Source organism: Vulpes vulpes, chromosome 14, assembly GCF_048418805.1.
Source record: "Vulpes vulpes isolate BD-2025 chromosome 14, VulVul3, whole genome shotgun sequence".
In the NCBI taxonomy this organism is placed as follows: Eukaryota; Metazoa; Chordata; class Mammalia; order Carnivora; family Canidae; genus Vulpes; species Vulpes vulpes.
Window position 1 is genome coordinate 74,158,841 of NC_132793.1, and position 22,551 is coordinate 74,181,391.

General features: G+C 47.1%; 1 protein-coding gene and 1 long non-coding RNA gene across 5 annotated transcripts in view; one reads left to right on the forward strand and one right to left on the reverse strand.

Moving 5' to 3' along the window:
• RASGRF2 (Ras protein specific guanine nucleotide releasing factor 2) overlaps positions 1–17,244 on the reverse strand; it is a 237,337-nt gene extending 220,093 nt beyond the window's left edge. For 3 of the 4 annotated variants that reach the window (XM_025998231.2, XM_072736877.1, XM_072736876.1), the window contains exon 1: positions 16,718–17,116. In XM_025998231.2, the coding sequence (XP_025854016.1) occupies positions 16,718–17,005 (288 nt within the window). In that variant the 5' untranslated portion in view covers positions 17,006–17,116. Of the gene's footprint in view, positions 1–16,717 lie in introns of all 4 variants that reach the window. The other variant, XM_025998230.2, reaches the window with a different exon arrangement.
• A 794-nt stretch (positions 17,245–18,038) lies between these two features.
• On the forward strand, positions 18,039–21,922 carry LOC112919724 (uncharacterized). The gene is made up of 4 exons (XR_011997041.1): positions 18,039–18,149; positions 19,252–19,477; positions 21,186–21,245; positions 21,411–21,922. It is a non-coding gene; the product is annotated as an uncharacterized lncRNA (long non-coding RNA).
• Positions 21,923–22,551: the final 629 nt, after the last annotated feature.

The window sequence follows — 22,551 nt, forward strand, 5'->3', positions numbered from 1 at the left end:
TCCCACTCTCCACCATGACCCAGTTCTCAGGCCCTTAGCACAGGGCCAAGCAGATAGAGATTATAGAGGTTATGTGAGCTGGTTCTCATGCTTCCCTTATATAAATATAAGCCCATAGCTTTGCTTTGTTGACATGATTTCATCAATCTGGAGTGGAAATAACAACTTGTTTCATGGGCTTTACGAATGTGGCCAGATGAGTCTGAGAAGTTTTCCACTCAAACTGCAAATGAACCATGACAGAGAAGAATGAGACTGAAGACCAAAATGTTTCCCTCCTGGTTATATGCTTCTAGCTCCTCATTAAGGCCAAGTGCAACAAATGCTAAGTTACTAAATTAGATTCTATTAAATAAGTTTGCCATTTAGTAAAATTTTGCCCCAGCTGAATTACTAAACCTCTGTAGGCCTCAGTATCCTTACCTGCAAAACAAAAAGGACACGGTCATCTCACGATGGCTGTGATGATTAAATGAGGTAATATATGTAGAATGCTTGGCTTTTTAACCCCAAATTAGCACTCAGCAATGGTAACTCTTACGACATATAATATAAAACAATGTATATTTAAAAAAAAAACTAACAAATCAGTATCATAAATGAAATAGTCTAATTGTATTTTGTTTTACTTTCTAAAAAGACGGGGCTAACTTATGCCAGAAGAAAGATGATTGTTTTAAATCAAGGGCTCATAAATTAAGATGATAGACAAACAGATGAGAGAGAGAGAGAGGGAGGCAGGGGGGAAGAAATATAGACATCAAATATGATGAAACTATCTAAAAGAAAAGTTTAAACTGAATCCACTGTGGAAGAAATAAAATGGGGCTTACATTTCAGTGCCTTCAAAATATATACCTTGCCACTCAGTTGTAAGATAGACATCTATAAAAAAATCTTATGGCTACCACAGTATACTTTTATTTTGTTCAAATACACCATATTCAAAGATGTTCGGATTAAAGTGATAAAATAAAGATTAATTATGATTTGACTTCTTTTATCATTACTGAATTAGAAGTAATTAACATAAATTTCTAGGACAAAACACAAGATAAGTCTTTCCCCGTTTTCAAATGAGTTTTACTGATTTTTAGAGTCACTATTAAAACTGGTTATTGAGTGGTAATGGCCAAGTAGCTTCCTATAGATCTAACCTCAGTCTCTAGCCCAACACACACACACTGAAACAATTAGAAAAGCTGGACACAACACACAAAAATAATCCATTTGAAAGCGTCAGTGAGCTAACAAGACCTAAGCCACGATCTAAGGAGTAAACACACCTTAGGGAAGGGAAGTAAACTAGTGAGTCTGACAATCTTTGAAGTTGCTCCTCTCAAGGAATTTGCCTGTGGTACAACGTGGTACAAAGCCAAGTGGCTAGGAGGCCGTGCCGGAAGCAGCAGCTGAGAGGCTGGAAATCAGTGCTGAGTTTCTAGCAGTTTCTAGCTTGGAGGAGACCAAGGAGGAGAAGGTCCTGTAAACACCCAGAATTCCAGATAAGACCCTGGAAAGGCTATACTTTAGAAATTAATGAAAACTAGGGCAGCCCCGGTGGTCCAGTGGTTTAGCACTGCCTTCGGCCTGGGGTGTGATCCTGGAGACCCAGGATCGAGTCCCACATCAGGCTCCCTGCACAGAGCCTGCTTCTCCCTCTGCCTGTCTCTCTCTCTGTCTCTCTGTCATGAATACATAAATAAAGTCTTAAAAAAAATTTAATGAAAACTGGAAATGGACATATTCTCATAAAACCTGAAATCTAGCTTTCACCAGCTCAATCCCAGAATGATTTAATGTAACATAACCCCACATTTATGCCTGCAAGAAGGAAAAAGCAAATCCTCTCTGAAGGAAAAAAAACATCACGTAGAGCCTAATTTTTTTTTATTTTTCATACACAATGTCCAATATTCAAATGAAATTACAAGACACATAGACAACTATTAGCTTACTGCTGAGTCCTTGTCACAACTGACCCAAAGGGCCTTGTAAATCTCCAGCCTGAAATTCCCATTTTTGGATGAATCAACTCGGACTCAAGAATAAACAAGACAGAAAGGGCCAAAAACGTGCTTGTCAAATGGAAAAGATATGTTGACGAATATAGCTGGTTGGGCCTCAGGAGCATCTCAGCTTTACATCTCAAAACATAGCAAGTAGACTTCTATGGGGAACCTGATTTGTTCTGCTACCTAAAGCCCTAAAGCAAAGCCACTAACTCAATGGGGCCTTCGATACACAAAGATTCCCTAACCATCTGGAACTGGTTCACTGATGGCTTAACTAACCTAAGACCTATGGCCTGGGTGCTGTGGCTATTCAACTTCAGCGCCAGCTGTGCAGAAGCAAAAGGAGATGGACTTGCTCTAGTCATGGGGCAGGATTCAGGCTTTCGGGCTGTTGCCAGTAGTTAGCTGTTTGGTCTGCCACGTAGAAAAGTGCAGACTAGTAGATTAAAGAGACCCTTCTTTGGAAACATGAACAAACCTAGAACCTAGAAACAACTATGTTTGCTGACTGAATTGTCTGGAACACTTATGTAGTTGCCCACAGGAAGGGCTGTGAGCCTACTGGATTCAAGTAGGCTGATTCATCCAAGCTGATGGAGCCCAACTCTATTTCCAATGGAGAAGCTGGGGTCACCGCAGGCCAGACTAGTGACTCCTGCCACTAGTTGACCAGCTTGCCGCACAATGGAAGAGGTAATGTCACCAGGGGTTTTATCCCCTACCAATCCTGGCAGATTGGCCACATCAAACCTCTGAACTCCTCTCAGGATACTAAGTGTTGCCTCACCATTGTTGATAATTTTCAGGTTACCAGTTAGCTGTGTCCAGCCACATTGTTGTGGCCTTTGGAACGAATCTGTATACTCAACAATGGACTGATTGTCCACCTCTCTGTTCCTCATTCCCCCTGGTCCATACACTCTAGTAAGGCGGTCTGATCCCCTAAAGCAGGTATTCCAAGAAAGGAATCATTCATTCTTGGCTACTTCCTGGGTAATGGAATCTTGAGTACTGCTGGACATGATGTCTTTCTTTTTTTTTTTCTTAGCATCCCCAGGCCAGCCTGGCTGATATACATTCCAGGTGGCATCATAGCTGAAAGAGGCATCAAGGATTCAAACTTAACTCTGGTTACGTCTTACGAAAGTGCCCTCCCTTGTCCCTCTTACATCTGATCCTTCCAGATGAAAAGTGTAAGTGTAAGTAGGGGAAGAAATATCTCAGACTCCAGAAAGTATGTGGAAGACAGAACATTACGATTTTTTGTCTTTTTTTTTATTTTATTTATTTATGATAGGCATACAGTGAGAGAGAGAGAGAGAGAGGCAGAGACACAGGCAGAGGGAGAAGCAGGCTCCATGCACCGGGAGCCCGACATGGGACTCAATCCCAGGTCTCCAGGATCGCGCCCTGGGCCAAAGGCAGGCGCCAAACCGCTGCGCCACCCAGGGATCCCCCGATTTTTTGTCTTTTAGAATTACCTCTACAGCTTTCCTCCAAAGGGAAAACCTCCTGGTATGGCAATCTGAAACTGCTACAAGCACAATACAGAAGGTGTGCTTTACTGACTACTGCATCGTTTGTGATGCACTTGATTGCGTTGCCACAGAGCAGCAGGAGAGGGCTCCAGCTCCTCCCCTTCCACACAAAGCACTTCCAGATACTGTCCCCCATCCCTATCCATATCATGGACACACAAATGCCATAAAGAAAAAGATAGCTCTGGGATCCCTGGGTGTCTCAGTGGTTTAGTGCCTGCCTTTGTCCCAGGGCGTGATCCTGGAGTCCCAGGATCAAGTCCCACGTCAGGCTCCCTGCATGGAGCCTGCTTCTCCCTCTGCCTGTGTCTCTGCCTCTCTCTCTCTCTTTCTCTCTCTCTCTCTCTCTCATGAATAAATAAATAAAATCTTTAAAAAAGAAGAAATAAAAGAAAAAGATAGCTTATACATTAAAGCTTTAAACTTCTCTTCATCAAAAGACACCTTTAAGAGAGTAGAAAGGCAAGCCCAAGTAAAAATATTATAGATATATAACTAAGGACTCGTGTCTTCATATATATTAGAACGAACAGCATGAAATTCTAATAGTCAATAATTTTAATGTACAAAAATTACAATTATATAGTTTAATTTAGTATCTAAAACTCCTACAGGAGAAGGAAGCCTGGGTGGCTCAGCGGTTTAGTGCCACCTTCAGCTCAGGTCATGATCCTGGGGTCCCAGGATTGAGTCCCACATGGGGCTCCCTGCATGGAGCCTGCTTCTCCCTCTCCCTGTGTCTCTGCCTCTCTCTCTCTCTCTCTCTCTCTCTCTCTTTCTGTGTGTGTGTGTGTCTCTCATGAATAAATAAATAAAATCTGTAAAACAAAACAAAACTTCCTTACTTTAAAAAAAAATTAAAAATAAAAACTCCCACAGGGCGCGAGGGTGGCTCATTTGGTTAAGCATCCGACTCCTGGATTTGGCTCAGGTCATGATCTCATCATGGTCCTGAGATAGACCCCCTGCCTCCGGCTCTGCACCCAGAGTGGAATCTGCTTCAGATTCTCTCTCCCTCTGCCCCACCCCCCCACTCACGCACACCCTCTCTCTAAAATAAATAAGACCTTTTAAAAATAAAAAAATATAAACAAAAACTCCTACAGATCAATAAGACAACTCAATAAGAAGCAGGCAAGAGGCTGAATAAGCACTTCAAGGCAGAAAACAATCAAACGGTCAGTACTTGAAAAGGTGTTCAACCTTATTATCGGAGAAATGAATATGAAAACCAAAAGGAGATACTACTACCTACCCATTAGAATGCTTAAATCTAAAAGACCAATAATACTAAGTGTTAGCAAGGATGAAGAGAAACTGGGATTCTTGTACACTGCTGGTGGGAGCATAAACTGATGTAACTATTTTGGAAAACTGGTTAGCTGTAATTATTGAAGCCAAACATATGTACGTCCTGTGAACTGACAATTTCATTCCTGGGTATATACCCAACAGAAATGCATACGTGCTTGTGCAGCAAAAGGCTGCTACAGGAATTTCCACAGTCATAGCATTTGTAATAGCTTCGGAAACAATCCAAATGTCTATCAGCACTAGATGAAGAACGGACTGACTCATGATTTTTTGACTTTATGATGGTACAAGAGCAATACGCATTCAGTAGAAAGGAGACTTTGAATTCTGACCTTCTCCTGGGCTAGTGGTACTCAGTATGATCCTCTCTCACGATGCTTGGTGGTGGCAGTGAGCCACAATTCCCAGTCAGCCAGCCACACAGTCAGGACGGGTAAGAACTGATACACTAACAACCATTCTATAGTCACACAACCATTCTGTTTATTGCTTGCAGCAGGGTCTTTAATCAATTACATGAGATATTCAACACTTAACTAGAGAATAGGCTAGGTGTTCTACAATGACTTGCCCAACTATAGGCCAATGTAAGTGTTCTGAGCACAGCTACGGTAGGTTAGGCTAAGCTATGTTTGGTAGGTTAGGCGTATTAGATGCATTTTTGATTTGTGATATTTTTAACTTACAATAGTTTATCAGGACACAACCTCACCATAAGTCAAGGAATATCTTGTACACTCATCCAGGTGAGGGAGAGAAGCCTAATACAAAGGAGTGCTTATTGCATGAGTCCATGATGAAATTCAAAAGGAGGCAAAAGCAATCCTTAATGTTCTAAGTAAGGATGGTGGCCACCATGGCTAGTAGTGAAGAGGAACGGACATGAGGCTAGCTTCTGGAGGGCTGATCATGTCAATTGCCTGATCTGGGTGGTGCTTGCATATATTCACTTTGTGAAACTGCATCAAGTGGCACACTTAGGATGTGTGCATTTTTCTGTAGTTTGCTATACTTTAAAAATAGGTTTGCATTTAATCCATTGTTAAGAGAACATTCAAATAATTTTTGAACATCAAAATATTAAAAAGTAAAGGAAAATGATGAACATGAGCCTTAAACAATAAGAGAGGCCAATCAGGACCAGAGGACCGTAATTATATTACTGGAATGATCCTATTGCTAAAGCGAGGGTATAAAACTACCGCAAGAAGAGAAGGTGGCTTATCATGAATAAGTATTAGTTTGGTGAAAATAACATTAATTAGCTTGACGAGTACGTTAGACATGTCAGTAATGATGCCTATCACACTCCCCAAACTTTCCATGAAATGACCTCACCCACAGCCCCTCACTCCCATGAATCGGTCAGAGGCTGCTGGTTTTGTCGGGCCCCAAAAAGGCAAACTGAGCCAATCAGATTCCCTCCCACCAGAATATAAGCCTGAATAGACGGAGCGAATGAAAGATGCTGCAGTGAGAATTAAAGCAGAAAAAAAGAAAGAGAAATGGACCACATCATGTTAAGTCAGCACCATGAGGTTCAGGGCAGCCAGTACCGGTGTCCAGAGATCAGTGAGGTCGCAAGAGAGGTCCTAGAGTGAGACTCGCCCTTATATTGCCTTTCAGCATTCCCACTGTCCCCCCACCACACACAGAGGTGACCCTAATTCTAGACAACTTGTAATCAAAAGGGCCTAAAGCAAATAATCACATTAGCAGAAACCAACCAGTCCTAGACAAGTTTAGCAAACCTAGAGAAAGCAAATTATACCCTTGTTTATTGAAACCTTAGTAATTGCCTCAAAATAACATTGACTAGCTGTTGGGCCTCAGGATTTGTTTTGAAAGATTGATGAAACACTGGCTTACGAAAGATGCCCTGACTGTTGCAAATCTATCAGACCACTGAGTTAGAAGAAGCATGAAGGATGTCGCAGGAGGAAGCACTCGTTCTCCTCTAAACAAGGCTCTTCAGCCACACAGCTGTAAAAGTTTGGAAAAAGGACTTCAGTAAAGCAGAGAAGAACCCTCAGTAAGAGAATCATCTATAATTTAATTTCCCCTAACATGAGGTCAGATCATGAAAATATCTTTACCCCATGGCCACAGCCAAACAACTGATCTCAAATTTCTTTTCTTTTGGATTTAACGTAGCGGAATTTATTTAAAAGTTCATTTCACCATGTTTATATCTTCACAACTACTGTCTTAACTTTTTTTGTCTTTTCCTTTATAATAATATCAAATCAATATAATATCAAAGAAACAAGATGACCATTATAATAACACACATTAACACAGAAGCACATGATAGACTCTCTCCAAGATCATTCTTTTCAGAGCCACATCTAGTACAATCTTCAGTGCCAAACAAGGTCTGTGCAAAAAAAAAGAAAAAACTTCCTTATTTACAAGTGAAATAATACAATGTGTGGGACTTGCTCCAAAATAGGAGAAAAAAAAAAAAAGCAGCATGTGTGGAGGGAAAAAGAGACAACAAGAAAGCAGAAGGTTGGAGATTGTCAAAGCTGGGTAAGGAGTATATTGGCATTCCCTGAACTATTCGATTTTGTGTTGAATTATTTTTAAAGATGAAGGCAGGAAAAAACTTCTGAAATGACTGAAGTAATGAAAACAAAAAGCAGAGAGCCAAAGAGGAATTCTATTAGAAAGGATTTAATAGAAACACCTGTGGACAAACGAGTAGACAACTGAGAGGCCGTGCTGAGAACCAGGGACAGCGCCAGCAGCCTGTTGGTGCCCAAGTGGGGCGCTGGCCCAGGTCCAGAGGAGGGATTGCTCAGGGTCAGGGTCAGGGTCGGGGTCAGGGTCGGGTTCAGGCTCAGGCTCAGGCTCAGGCTCAGGCCCAGCGTCAGGCTCAGGCTCAGGCCCGGGGTCAAGCTCAGGCCCAGGGTCAGGCTCAGGCTCAGGCCTGGGGTCAGGCTCAGGCCCAGGGTCAGGATCAGGCCCAGAGTCAGGGTCAGGGTCAGGCTCAGGCTCAGGGTCAGGCTCAGGCCCAGGGTGAGACTCAGGCCCAGGGTCAGGGTCAGGGTTGGGGTCAGGATCAGGCTCAGGGTCAGGCTCAGGCTCGGGGTCAGGCTCAGGCTCAGGGTCAGGCTCAGGCCCAGGGCCACACTCAGGCCCAGGGTCAGGGTCAGGGTCAGGCTTGGGGTCAGGCTCAGGCCCAGGGTCAGGCTCAGGCCTAGGATCAGGCTCAGGCTCAGGCTCAGGCCCAGGGTCAGGCTCAGGCCCAGGGTCAGGGTCAGGGTTAGGGTCAGGCTCAGGCTCAAGCTCAGGCCCAGGGTCAAGATCAGGCTCAGGGTCAGGCTCAGGCTTGGGGTCAGGCTCAGGTCCAGGGGTCAGGCTCAGGATCAGGATCAGGCTCAGGGTCAGGGTCAGGCTGGAGCTGAAGCTCAGGGTCAGGCTCAGGCCCAGGGGTCCGCAGCCCAGAGGAGGCAGACACTCGGGGAGGGGGACTCCTGAACCCCACCCTTCGCACACTGCCTCCGCCCTCGAAACTGATCAACCTAAAGACAGCAGATTCGCCTGGGATGTGAGCACCTGGTCCCCCACACGGGCTCTGCAGGGGCCAGGGGGTCGCGGGCAGGTCGCCCGCAGGCGCGGGGGCCTCCGTCCGTGGGGCGGCTCGAGCCCGGGGAACACGGGTCACCCGAATGGCAGGGGCTCGGGACACCGCGCAGGAAGTGAATCGGGGGTCGTCCGCATCAAGTCAGACCAACGACAAAATAAAACATTTCGGGAATCTGAAAAGAATGCAACGTCCCGGTAAGCGGAGTCCCTCTGACCTCAGGCAGGTGGCACCGCCGGGCCAGAGTTACTACGAGAAACTGCCACCTACGTTTAAAAAAGAAACAGCACTAACTGATCGATGAGTTTTATTTTTAATCGTAGCTTTTGGTAAATGTCATTCTATCTCTGTTATCTCAGGTCTTCCGAGAAAGTAGCTTTCATTGACGTACTGTACCCTGAAGCCTTAGGCCCTTGGAGTAAGCTGGCCTCCCCACTGTCTCACTTCGGCCCTTATTGTTCAAAAAAGAAAAATATTATTTAAATAAACACGGATCAAGTCAAACTTGTGTATGTGCGTGTTCTCTGCCTTCTCCTTAAAAGTTCATCTGGGAAATAAAAAAGTTCATCTGGGGCTTCTCCCTCTGCCTGTGTCTCTGTGTCTCTCTTGCTCTGTCTCTCTCACGAATAAATAAATAAAATCTTTTTTTAAGTGCATCTGGGGCATTTAGCATTCATTGTGAGGACTTTTTTTTTTCATTGTGAGGACTTTTAAGGGAAATGATTTGAGTCCTTGTTTTTCATTGAATCATTAAGTTTTTCAAATGCCAATAAAAAGGAAAAGTGAGACTATGCAGTTTCCGCATCTCTGTTCCATCTACTAATACAGTTTTCTCAAGCAGAAAAAAAAATCTTGCTACTGTATTTTTTTTTTCTGAATGTACACACAACCATAGTTGAATTTGTTGGGCAAAAAAGTTCAACTATACCCTTTGGTGGAGCCGTAATAATGCATTTATAACTTCTCAATCAGCTAATCTTTGAAAATTATACTATTATATAATGAATAATTTTGGAATAATGATTAATTTTTAGAATAATGACCAAATATTATCAAATAGACAAATGTTTGCCACAGTACTATTTTGATGCCTAACAAATATCAGCTTCTAGTTTCATTTAAATATTAACTAAGAAAATAAAAATAAAAATAAAAATAAATATTAACTAAGATTTTACTATATCTACACACTTGAATTAAGGTAAACATTTCAGAGAAAAATTTATTCAGTGATTAATGCAACAGAGTAATTCTATATACTTGGTCCTGAAAAATAAAGTTCCCTAAATTGTAGACAGATTGGATTTACAATTCACATCTTGAAATGCTTTAATACATATAAAAATCTGTAAACTCCAAAAATATGTAAGTGCATAGCAAATGTTTCATATTTATGATGGAAGATAACAATGTAATAAACACACATATACACATATATCTCTTTTTATAGGACAAATGAACAGGCATGAAAACTCAAACCTACTTTTAAAGTGTGAAAAAAAAAATAAAATAAAATAAAGTGTGAAAATCAGGACTTAAGTAAGACTTAAGTAAAGCCATATTGTTTGTCAATCTGGCTTCTTTCATCACAAAGTAATCTTAATGAGTCAGTCTTTATATTCTACAGAATTAAAACTATATTGACTGCAGCATGCATATACTTTTTAAAGATTTTATTTATTTATTCATTCATGAGAGACACAGAGAGAGAGAAAGAGGCAGAGACACAGGCAGAAGGAGAAGCAGGCTCCATGTAGGGAGCCCAATGCGGGACTCGATCCCAGGACCCTAGGATCACACCCTGGGCCAAAGGCGGGCCCTAAACTGCTGAGCCACCCAGGGATCCCCACAGCATGCATATTTACTGAAAAGATATGAACAAAATCAACTTAAAAATACAATCTGTATTAAACACACAAAAATATCAGTTGCTTTAATCAACTATTAACATTTGCTTACTAAAAACCAGAAATCTGTGGTTATTACACATGCTTTACAGCTTATCACCCAGTGAGAAGAAAATATCTCTATGTTTTTAATTCCCAAAGAAAACAAATCATATTACAATAATATAAATAATAAGGTTTAGTGTAGCCAAAATGAAAATAACTGTTTTGCTAATCCATAGATTATTTTTCTTCATTTAAATTTAAATGAATGATTACAAAATTCAAGTAATAAATCATTTCTCTTTCTTAAGTTAGACTTTACAACTTTTTATAAGATTTAGTAAATATTTTTATTCCATTTTCCCTTCACTTGTGTTCAATAAGCAAAGGTCGAAAAGAAAATATTGAGCTGGTTTTTATATTACCAATTAAACAACATGAACTAGACTTAACATCCACCATCCACACTCCCCACCCTCCACAAGTATTCCAGGGCTTGCTTATAGCTCTGCCTAATTCCATAAAACGATTAAAACCCTCCACTTGTGGTCAAGCTAGGAAGGCTAAAATGACTGGCTAGTAATGAGGTGACAGGGGAAATCACATAACCTTTAATCTTTTTAAAATTAAATCAACATGTTTAACTCAGTATGAATATGACAAGTATCTACTACTTTAAGCCTCCAGAACGAAGATGTTTTACTCCAAAAACAACTGGAATCAGGGTGACTAGAACACTTAACATTACCAAGAAAATAAGAATAAATACAGCTTTGTTCCTATATGCCTGCCAGCCGGCAAGACATATACAGCCACTTGAATGGACCAGACTAATCGACGTGTACTTTCACTTAAGTGCAAATATTTCTAAAGATCCCCTACCAAAGGAAATGAATGCCACAAAAAATTGTTTGTTTACACATAAGTCTCATTTTTCTTTAAAAATGCAATGGTCTGCAATTGCATTTCTCAAGAATTGTAACTACTGTAAATAGTTGTGTGTTTTTTAAATTTTCATTTATTTGACAGTGTGTGCAAGACAGCACAAGCAGGGGGAGTGGCAGGCAGAAGGAGAGGGAGAAGCAGACTCCCCACTGAGCAAGGACCCCTGACACGAGTCTCAATCCCAAGACCCCAAGATCATGATCTGAGCCAAAGGCAGACTCTCAACCAACTGAAGCCACCCAGGCGCCCCAAAATGCAATGGTCTACAATTACATTTCTTGAGAATTTCAGCTACCCTGTAAATAGTTTTTAAAGGGAAATAAGAATAAACAAAATAGGGATTCACATACTATGATCCCAACCCCCATCCCGCTTAGATTTTAAATCTTTTTCTTTTTTTTTAAAGATTTTATTTGTAAGAGGGAGCATGCACTATGGGGGGGTGGGGCAAGGAGGTATAGAGGGAGAGACAGAACCAAATTCCTCGATGTGCAGGGAGCTCAATTCCCAATGCCCAATGCAGGGCTCGATCCCAGGACCCCGAGGATCATCACCTGAGCCACTCAGGCACTCCTCAGATTTTAAATTTTTTTGTTGTTTAAGATTTTATTTATTTATGAGAGACACAGAGAGAGAAGGAGACACACAGGCAGGAGAGACAGGCTCCCTGTGGGGAACCCAATGCGGGACTCGATCCCAGGACCCCAGGATCACGCCCTGGGCCAAAGGCAGACGCTCAACCACTGAGCCACCCGGGGGGAACCAGATTTTAAATTTCTTGAAGCTCAATCAACTTAGGGTAGCATCCTTCCTAAGGCACACTTCAGGATGACTCAACCTTCATACTTGGAGCTGCACTCCGATCACCCTCACCTCCCTAGAATGCTCTCAGTTTCAGTGCTGGCACAGGTGCAAACGAAAAAAGTACTACCAATTTCTCAGAGCTGAAATGAGGTTCATACTAGACATGATGGTGGAGGATTACACAGAGCCCGGCGCACAGAAGGCACTTGTTAAGCTCATATTCCCATTCCCCTTGAACACCTTTACATAGAATGAAAAGTAAATTTTTCATTTCACATAAATGGAGATTTCTTCAGAAAGTAGTGTCACCAACATACACGTTCAAGAAAAGGACCACTCCTTGAATTTCTTTTAGCTGAACTATTTTGCTTATAGCACCTACAAAGTACCTTAAAAAGTAGCCACGATGGAAACTTAATTTGAGAGCCTTGCAATCAACCAAGAACCTAACCAAAGTGAAGTCTTTGGGACACTCTTGAAAAACTGGGGCAATATGTAAATATTCCTTCAACCTAGACACATTTGGAAAGTGGAAAAACACCTGTCTTTCTTCTTCTTAACTGGAAATAGTTTTTAAAAAACTACTGTAATAGTGGTTTAAAAAAAAACCTTAATATTTTTCTTTTGTCAACCAACTTTGAATTCTTTAGAAGAAGCAAACCAATGAGTGTTTTCTTCTTATCGCTTACCTAAAAACACAATTAATCAGAATTTAAGAATTATTTGAAAGATAAGTAGCATTTAGGACTCACAAAAACAACTGGAGGGACACTAGAGCAAAAATTGCATTAACTATAAGTAAGTGTCGACAGCATTGCGATACATCACCCTCCGCTGTAAATAAGAAGTCTCCGTGTCTAGCAATGATGTCACCAGTAGTTTGCACATCTGCTAATCTAACTGATTTACCAGGATGTCCACTTTGATCACCTGCTTGTTGTTAGCTTCTCAGATTTAAGATTTATTACAGAGGCTGGTAATCTTTCGGTCTTGTGGAACAGTCCGGCACATCCTCTACACAGCAAAAGCTCATTCTGCTGTTGTAACATTAGAAACAGGAAATGTGGGATCCCTGGGTGGTGCAGCAGTTTAGCGCCTGCCTTTGGCCCAGGGTGCGATCCTGGAGACCCGGGATCAAATCCCACGTCTGGCTCCTGGTGCATGGAGCCTGTTTCTCCCTCTGCCTGTGTCTCTGCCTCTCTCTCTCTCTCTCTCTGTGACTATCATAAATAAATAAAAATTAAAAAAAAAAGAAACAGGAAATGTCATTATTGGAAGGCAACTTGAAACCTTCGCCAAACTCTTAATTTTTAAATATTAGGAGACAGATTTCATTCACAGAAAAAAAAACTGTTGAGGGATTTGCGTAGGGAAGTCACACAGCAACGTGGTGGAAGAAACCTATGCTGCCTCCCTAAGTCCTGCTGCAAGCCCTAACCTTCCGCTGTTTCTGGGGTTGATAGAGGTATGTGTTCGGAAAGCTCCAGAAGCACATTTAGAGAAGCAGACCTACACATGGCCCCTGCTCAGTGCACCACCTTTGCCAGTTTCCAGTCTAGGTGCTTGAGAAAAACGTGAGCACGTAGCAACACAAATGAACTGAAAGGGAACCCGTTGCATAAACTGTAGGTTAAAGATAGGATGCTGCTTCTTGTTTCTTATCTTTGCAGTTTCTTCTTAATTCTTCATACACACCCATGCAGGCAGCGCTCGAGAAAAGCAGCAATCTGCTCAGCTAACCTAAGTCACAGGAGCGTGTCTAACAGAAGACAAGATCTCCCAATCCAACTCCTAATCCATTTTGAAATGCTTGTTCTCTGTATCTGTTTTTCCACACACCACACACCGAAGGTTCCAGTTTCTATCCCCTTAAAGATGTGCCGAATAAAAGAGAAATACTCACAACTTGTATGCCCAACAGAATTTTTTTTTTCTTGTGCTAGGATGACCTGTTTAGGACTTCTCTTAGAAAGTGGCATAAAAAGTCATACTATCTGGAGATTACATCTATCGACTAAAGTGTATTGTAAAGAAAACTGTCCTGAAGAGGAGAGTCCAGATATTTTCCAAGTAGAAAAATGTTGGTTTTCATAGATTAACTGGTCAGCCAGCCAGATAAGTTGCAGCAAGTAACATCTTCACACCCTCAGCTCGAAGGAAGGAAGGAAAGAAAAGAAAGTGGTTGTCTCCTGATATTAGTATAAATACAAGGAGAAAAAAAATAGTTTGGAATTAAGTCAATGATATAGATTCAGGGTAATTCAAAGTACCTATTTTCTTTTGCACATAATAACACTTAAGAACCTATTATTTTTGGCTTCTGTGGGGCCTTGGAACACAGGTCTTCGGAAAAAAAAAATCTCACCAATAGAAAAAAAAAGGGGGGGACACTAAAAAAACTGCTTCCTCAGCACCCTTTTCGTGCTCTTAAAATTCTAAAATGCACACTTGAAATTTAAACTTCTATTGCCGGTATCTGTATCTACAACACTGAAAGTCCGTTTCTCAAATAACCCTCAACATGCCTTCAAAGGGCCAAAGTGCGTATCCTTTAAATATCCGATTTATGTGCGATGTAACAAGTTTATAATCAATCAAGTCTGTTAATGATTTATAGTGAAGCCAAAGTGGAAAAAAGCATCCCAGAGCTTCTGGTCGCTCTGGCGGGACCCGCCGTCCACCTGGCGCAGGTCTTCGGAGCCCGGGGCTGCGCAGGCACCTGCCACCCCCCCCACCCCCCCACCCCCACCCCCACCCCCCGCGCTCGCGCCGCAGCCGCCAGAGCCGCAGGGAAAATCGGCGGCGAGACTTTTTCTGCCCCAGCAAAGACCATCGCCTCTTTCTCCAGGCGGAGCTCAAGGAGCAAAGTGAGAACATTTAAGAGCATAAAGTAGTCTGCTGCTCTAACTTTAATGACCGAATGGTGATTGGGGGAAACAAATTTTTTAAAGCAATTTCTCATTTGCAGGAAGGGGAGGGGTGGGGTGGGCAGGAGTTCCTAAATCTACGGGGGGGGGGGGGGGGGGTTGTTTTTTCCGCTCTGAACGCACACACAAGAAAACTAATAAAATTATGACCCAGGATAAAAAGAAAAAAGGCCACATTTATTTTCAAAGCTTTCATTGAAAAGTCCAGAGAGGCGTCCTTCCGAGATGCGCCCCGGAGGGGACGCGGCAGGCGGGGGCGAGCACACACTCACCCCCGGGGGGACCCGCGGGTCAAATGTCAGCACAAAAAACTGACAAAAACCACCAAAAACAACAACAAACCAACAACAGTGAGAAGGGCCGAGAGCCAGCGCCCGTCCTCCCCGGGCCCGCTGGCCGCGGCGCAGGCAGCCGGAGGACCCGTGCGGGGACGCGGCCGGGCGGGGGGCGCGGGGGCGCGGGGCGCGGACTCCTGCAGCCGAGGCGGCGGCGGCCTCTGAGCCCAACAGGTGTCGACGCGCGTCCCCGCCCCAGGCCCTCCCGAGCCGGGCGGAGGGGACCGATGCGCGGTTCGCCCGCGACCGGAGAGACCCGCCCGCTCTCGGGGGCGCCGAAGCCGGGAAGCGGAGCCCGGGTTCCCGTGGGGGGGACGGGCAGGCGCGCGGAGCGAGCGGCGGGACGGGGAGCGGGACGGGGTCGGGGGGCGGGGGGGACGGGGACGGGCAGGCGCGCGGGGCGAGCGGCGGGACGGAGACCGGGACGGGGTCGGGGGGCGGGGGGGGCGGGGGGGGCGGGGGGGCGGACACCGGGGGACGGGGCCGGGGGTACGGGCAGCCGCGCGGGGCGAGCGGCGGGACGGGGTTGGGGCGAGGAAAAGGGACCGGGACGGGGGGAGCAGGGGAACGGGGACCGGGGCGGGGGGGCGGACACGGGGGGACGGGGCCGGGGGGACGGGGAGCCCTGGCGGGGCGGGGGGGCGGACACGGGGGGTCAGGGACGGGCAGCCGCGCGGGGCGAGCGGCGGGACGGGGTTGGGGCGAGGAAAAGGGACCGGGACGGGGGGAGCAGGGGAACGGGGACCGGGGCGGGGGGGCGGACACGGGGGGTCAGGGACGGGCAGCCGCGCGGGGCGAGCGGCGGGACGGGGGGGGGGGGGGCAGGGGAACAGGGACCGGGACGGGGCCGAGGGACGGGGAGCCCTGGCGGGGCGGGGGGGGCGGACACGGGGGTTGGGGCCGGGCAGCCGCGCGGGGCGAGCGGCGGGACTGGGGGGGCAGGGGAACGGGGACCGGGACGGGGGTGGGGGGGCGGACACGGGGGACGGGGACCGGCAGCCGCGCGGGGCGAGCGGCGGGACGGGGGGGGGGGGGGGCAGGGGAACAGGGACCGGGACGGGGCCGAGGGACGGGGAGCCCTGGCGGGGCGGGGGGGGCGGACACGGGGGTTGGGGCCGGGCAGCCGCGCGGGGCGAGCGGCGGGACTGGGGGGGCAGGGGAACGGGGACCGGGACGGGGGTGGGGGGGGCGGACACGGGGGACGGGGACCGGCAGCCGCGCGGGGCGAGCGGCGGGACGGGGGGGGGGGGGGGGGCAGGGGAACAGGGACCGGGACGGGGCCGGGGGACGGGGAGCCCTGGCGGGGCGGGGGGGCGGACACGGGGGTCGGGGCCGGGCGGGCGCGCGGGGAGGGCGCGCGGTACCTGCTTGTCCAGCGCGTCCCGGGCGCCGGGCGGCCCGACCCCGGCCCGGGGCGGCGCGGGCGTGCGCTCGCAGCTGCAGCCCTCCAGGAGGTACATGCCCGCCGGGCGGCCGCTCTGCTCGCCCTCGAAGTAGAAGAGCACATTCTGGTAGAGGGCGAACCACTTCTCGTGCCAGCGGCTCGCCTCGGCCGCCCTCTTGCTCAGGAAGCCGCGTTTGGTGCCCTCCTTGCGGGCCAGGAAGGCCAGGTGCAGGGCGTGCCCCTCGTTGTAGCGCACGCTCTTCTGCATGGCGAGGGCGCGGGGCTCAGCGCCGCCTCGCTGCCATCTCCCGGCCGGCGGAGGGCGCCCCGGGCCGCGGGGGCCGCGGGGGCCGCGGGGGGCGCCGGGCTGCGGCCAGGGCCGGTCCCGACGCCCGCGGGAAGGCGGCCCGAGAGGGCGCCGGGCGCGTCGCCGCCCCGGCCGAAGTGGCGGGAGCCGAGCCCCGCGGCGCGCGCAGCCCGGGGACGACTGTCCTCGGGGCCCTGGCTCGGCAGCCGAGGGAGCGCGTCACGTGGGAGACGAGCCGTAAGCGGCTTGGGGGCCGGCGGGAGGGCAAGGGCGGCGGCGGCGGCGGCGGCGGCGGGGAGCGGCGGGAGCGGCGGGAGCGGCGGGGAGCCGCGGGGAGCCGAGGGCCGGGCGCGCGGCGCAGCTCCCCGCTCCCACGCGCGCCCGCCCCCCGCCCGCCCGCGCCGGCCGACGGGTGCGCTCGCGGGCACACGTGTGCACGCGGACACACGCGCGCGGTCGCCACGCCGCGCTCGCGTTTGCACGCTCACACCCGCACGGGCAGGAATACGCACACAGCCACACACTCGGTCACGCACACACACACGGCGCACACAACACTCACGCAGAAAACGGTGCACTCATATGCGCACACACCACAGTGTGCACTTCACTCCAAGATGCAAACCCAGATACAATCACACACTTACACAAGCAACCGCAGCGTGCACACACTGTTGACGCTCACCCACACACACGCTTACGCACACAAACCATACACACACTCACCCAAACTCGCACACAGCACACACATACGCACTCGTGCCAATTCCACATAAACGCACGCACATCCGCACGTCTATATTCATGCATTCATAGATGATCATGCGCAGACACACATGAACATACAGATGCAGACACATTCACTCAAAATAATGCATACACAGACGTACGCATACTCCTACACAAGCCCTTACAAAGACACAAAGACATATTCATGCAAACTCATGCACTTTCACAAACCCATTCCTACCAACTCCCAACTCCCCCGCCACAGTCTCCATCAGTGCACTCCCATGACAGTGGGTGCAGTCACAAGGTGGCTTGCCTACCAGTCGACCTTCACTTTTCCACGGGACTCACCGTTGTACTTAAACCAGAGGAGAAGGTTAATGAGGGCGCCCCCCTTCCCAGGTGCTATTAGTTCCCCGCTCAAGGACTGGGATTTCTCAGGATTAAGGGCAAAGCAATTAAACGTTGAGCATAGAGTTTTCAATGAGAAAACAAAACAAAACAGAACAAGGGAGACTTGCTGCCCCCCCTTCCAGCCGCAGAAAGTCGTCGGAGGCCCTGCTGTTGTAGATTCACTAGATACCCCAGGTAGGACTCCAGATTCATTTGATTAACAAACCTCACAAGTACGACCAGAAAACTGAGACCCCTGTTATACACTGTAAGTGGAAAAGAAAAAACGTGCCCGGCAGCTGCAGGAGAGAGCCAGTGAAAGCCCCAGGAAGTGCAGGATTTGACTCTGCTACACAGACTTTTCATTCCCTCTAGTCACTTATCATTACAGTGGTTTGCCATGAAGTGTTTATTGTTATGTATTTTTTAATAAAAGAAAATCCTTCTCAAAAAAAAGAAAAGAAAGAAAATCCTTCTCTGGACCGTGGGTCTCCAACAATGCACCTGTCTTGTACCACAAGTTGTGTGTTCACAAATTGATGGCCTAGGGGTACTCCCCCTTCCATTGGTGCTTTTATTTATTTATTTTTGGGGTTTTTTTGCAGAATATTTTATCTCTGCCTCACTGAGCAGCTGAGTGTTTCTTCCATTTTACCTAAAAACAAAAACAAAACACTTTCACTATTAAAAACTATACAATAGAGAAATTGCCGATTGAAATTACAGTGTGAGCACTGTGGTCATTTCTCTCTAGACGTGTTTAAATGTGTCAGGGACAGGGCTGTGCTAATTTGGGTTTCACCCAGCTGGGAGCTTGCATTGTTATTTAGAGCAGAGACAATAAGTAAACGTGGACAAGGTTTTGAGCGGGATTCTAGATGCGGAGGAGAGGACAATGGCCTCAGGAGGAGGCCTTTTATTTCCCTGTCTGTGGTCCAGTCCCAGCTCCCAGAGCCCTGAGTGAGCTGACACCTGTGTATTTGATGCCTGCCACCTGTGAGCCGAAACCATTAAGGTTGTGAATTCAGTACAAAACCAATTTTGCGATGAGTATTCAGACCTTCAAACCACTTGTGTTTTTTCAGATGTGAAGCGTTCTTCCCCTCATGAGCAACGTCTCTGGTGTGGAGGCTAATTTCGGCGCTGAATTATCCTTTCTCTCTACTCAAATGTCCTTTTGATTTGAACCACACAAAGTATTCTTCTCAGCCTCTGGTCTGTCATCACTTGCTACCATGGAAGATGTTGTGGCTGTCATATGGCCTCTGACGGTGACAGAAGGGAGCTCTGGCTCCCTCTGAAATTTGGCTGGTAATCATTGTTGGCTTTTTTTTTTTTTCATTGTTGGCTTTAATTACGGAAATTCACTGTGAGAACTATGGATTTGATCACCTGTTATGTCTTCCACATGATACTTTTTTTTTGAAGATTTTATTTAATTTATTTATTTCAGAGAAAGAGAGTGAAGGGGAGGGAGAGAGAGAAAATCTTTTTTTTTTTTTCAAGATTTTATTTATTTATTCATGAGCGACAGAGAGAGAGACACAGGCAGAGGGAGAACCAGGCTCCCTGCTCAGGGGAGCCTGATACGGGACTCGATCCCGGGACCCCAGGGTCACGACCTGAGCTAAAGGCAGCCGCTCAACCGCTGAGCCCCCCAGGCGTCCCTTCAACGTGATACTTAGGTGACGCAGAAGACACAGAGAAAAGACAGTGCACCTGTTCCTTGTGTGCTCAGGCCATTAGGAGTATGATTTAATGTTTAGGTGTTTCTCACTTGACTGTCTGCTTCTCCAAGATGGGGCTGTATCCCTGATCCCTGAAGCACCCCGTAAGAGAGCTTATATGCAGTTGGCACACAAGCGACTCATAACTGTTCCCTAAATTAATATAGCATTTGGTCACTGACTTGTTTAAAGGGTGCACACATTTGCAAATATTGGAGCATTTTGCAAGACTGAATGGAAACAACCAGAAATTCCCAGACAATCTAGAGAAGCCATATCCTGTAGGGTCTGATGGGCACTAGTGGGCCTTTATCCTTCTTCCTTCATATAGAAACTGCTTCCCTGGAATGATGCCATCCTGAAACACAAAGGGCCAGGAGGTTATGTAAATAGGGGTGCTTTTCCCTAGCTGATCAAACAGGTTGGCTAAAGGGACTATGTTCCAAGTGGGTGGGAGCAAGCTCTTCTGTGAATTCATTGTTTTTCCCTCTTGCATTTCAGGGACTCTTTCCTGAAAGGGTCAGTTTCAGTTGATTTTCAAGGGCCACAAAGCATTTCTCACTGATGGCAGTGAAAAGGTCTTTTTTGCCTTTTTCTAGGCAAGTTAAGAGAAAGAAATTAGCAATTAGCTGCATACCTGGGACCTACTGACTACTTGTAGAAGTTATCCACATAATTTGACAATAAAGGAAGGGAGGGGGAGGAGAAATTTTATCTCAGTGTCCAAAACTATTAAGGGGGGTAGGTGTGGAGAGCTGATCCTACAAATGTAGAACGTATTCTATAGCTTTTCAAAATCCCTGGGTCATACAAGAGAGGACACTGCAGGAGAGGGCCCTGGGGGCAAAGTACCATTCAGAGGTTAGGGAGAGGAGGACAGCAGATAAAAAGTGAACAGCATGGAGGGAGGGAGGCAGGACCCGGAGGGTGTGCTGTCCCAGAAGCTAAGCGAAGACAGTTTTTGGAGGAGAGAGGGAGGGACCTGGTCAGGTTCACATGACTGGTGGCGCAAGCCCTTGTATCCACATCTTGTCCCTGCCACTGCCTGTCCAAATGGTCACACAGAGAGGCTAACTGGCTGCTTAGGCAAGGGATCCCTTTATCCCACGATGCTGCACAAAAGACTCTGGGCAAATTTCTGGGTGGTTCTGTAACGTCCTGTTAGATGTGCTGTCCTTGCAGATGCAAATGGCTTAGCGCGGGAGCTGCGTGCTCCGGGGGTAGAAGTAGAGCAGGAGTGGGGGCTGGCTGTGAGAGTGATTTACAAACTATACCAATTTTCTGTCTCCCAGGAGTTGGAGACTGGGATTCTCTCTAGGTACAGACACTGTTCCTTCATGACAACTCCTGAGGTAGGTGCTTTAGTTTAGAAATATAAAGTAAATACCCCTTCATTCTGGGAGAAAACTGAAGGGATCTGAAAGCAAGTAAGTATTTTGGCTCAGAAGCTCAGTATTCTTTTGGAATGCCCATTATTGTGTGCACAACTACTCTGACATTTCTTTTTCTTGTGGCAGAAACTGGCAAGATATATACATGAAAGCACTACTCCTTCCTCCTAGGGACGGGGGACCGGAGCACTGAGGACAGAGCACACTGACGAGTCCTTTAAACAGGCAGAGGGACCTTCCTCCAGGGACTCAACCTTTGCTAAGGGCAGAGGAAAGCTTAGCCCCACCCCCAGGAGCCTGTCCGTCTACTTCAACATATAAAAATTCCTTTAGAAATTCCCTTTATCTCTGCCCCCAGAACACGTGTGGGCAATCATCCCCAAGCACGTGGCCCACCGATACAGATCTGTAGGGTCTCCTGACTCGGGTCTCATTAGACGGTGGTAAGTGGCCTTTTCCCACAACAGCTGCCCCTGGAGGTCCTGGAAACCTGGCTTCCAAAGCTCCTTAGGGAGGACACGCTCCCCAACCCTCCCTCTCCCAGGGGTACAATCAGCCTCCCCTCCCAGGCCCGGCAGCCCTCTCCCTGCCCAGGCTCCCATCCTCCAGCTTTAATAAAACCACCCTTTTGCACCAAAGACGTCTCGAGAGTTCTTTCTCGACGGTGGGCTCCGGACCTCCCCCCATCAAACGTCACCTATATTCCAAAACTTCATCACCAGCCTGGAGAAGACTCTCTTGCCTGCTATGTCACTGGTTTTGGCCTAAGGGATGTGGGCACACGTGATGGGAATCTCCTTGTATGTCATGATCACCTCTGCTCTTTTTCTTATCCTGCAAGCTGCCAGGAGCTGTACAACCCAAGTGACTTTGTAACATAAGCAAAGCAAACTTGTGTGGTATTAAGCCACTGAGATACTGGGTTTCTTGTTACAACATCTAGTGTAAATTGCCCTGACTGGTACACTTCTCCAGGATTTAAACTGCACTATACTACAGACTGCTCTTTGTACTTTTTAAAAACAGGCTTATTGTGATATAATTGACTTACAATTTACTGCATATATTAGGACACTTGGGTGGCTCAGCGACTGAGCATCTGCCTTCAGCTCATGGCTGTGATTCTGGAGTCCTGGGATCGAGTCCCACATCGGGCTCCCTGCACGGAGCCTGCTTCTCCCTCTGCTTGTGTCTCTGCCTCCCTCTCTCTCTGTCTCTGTCTCTCATGAATAAATAAATTAAAGATCTTTTTTAAAAAATGAACTGT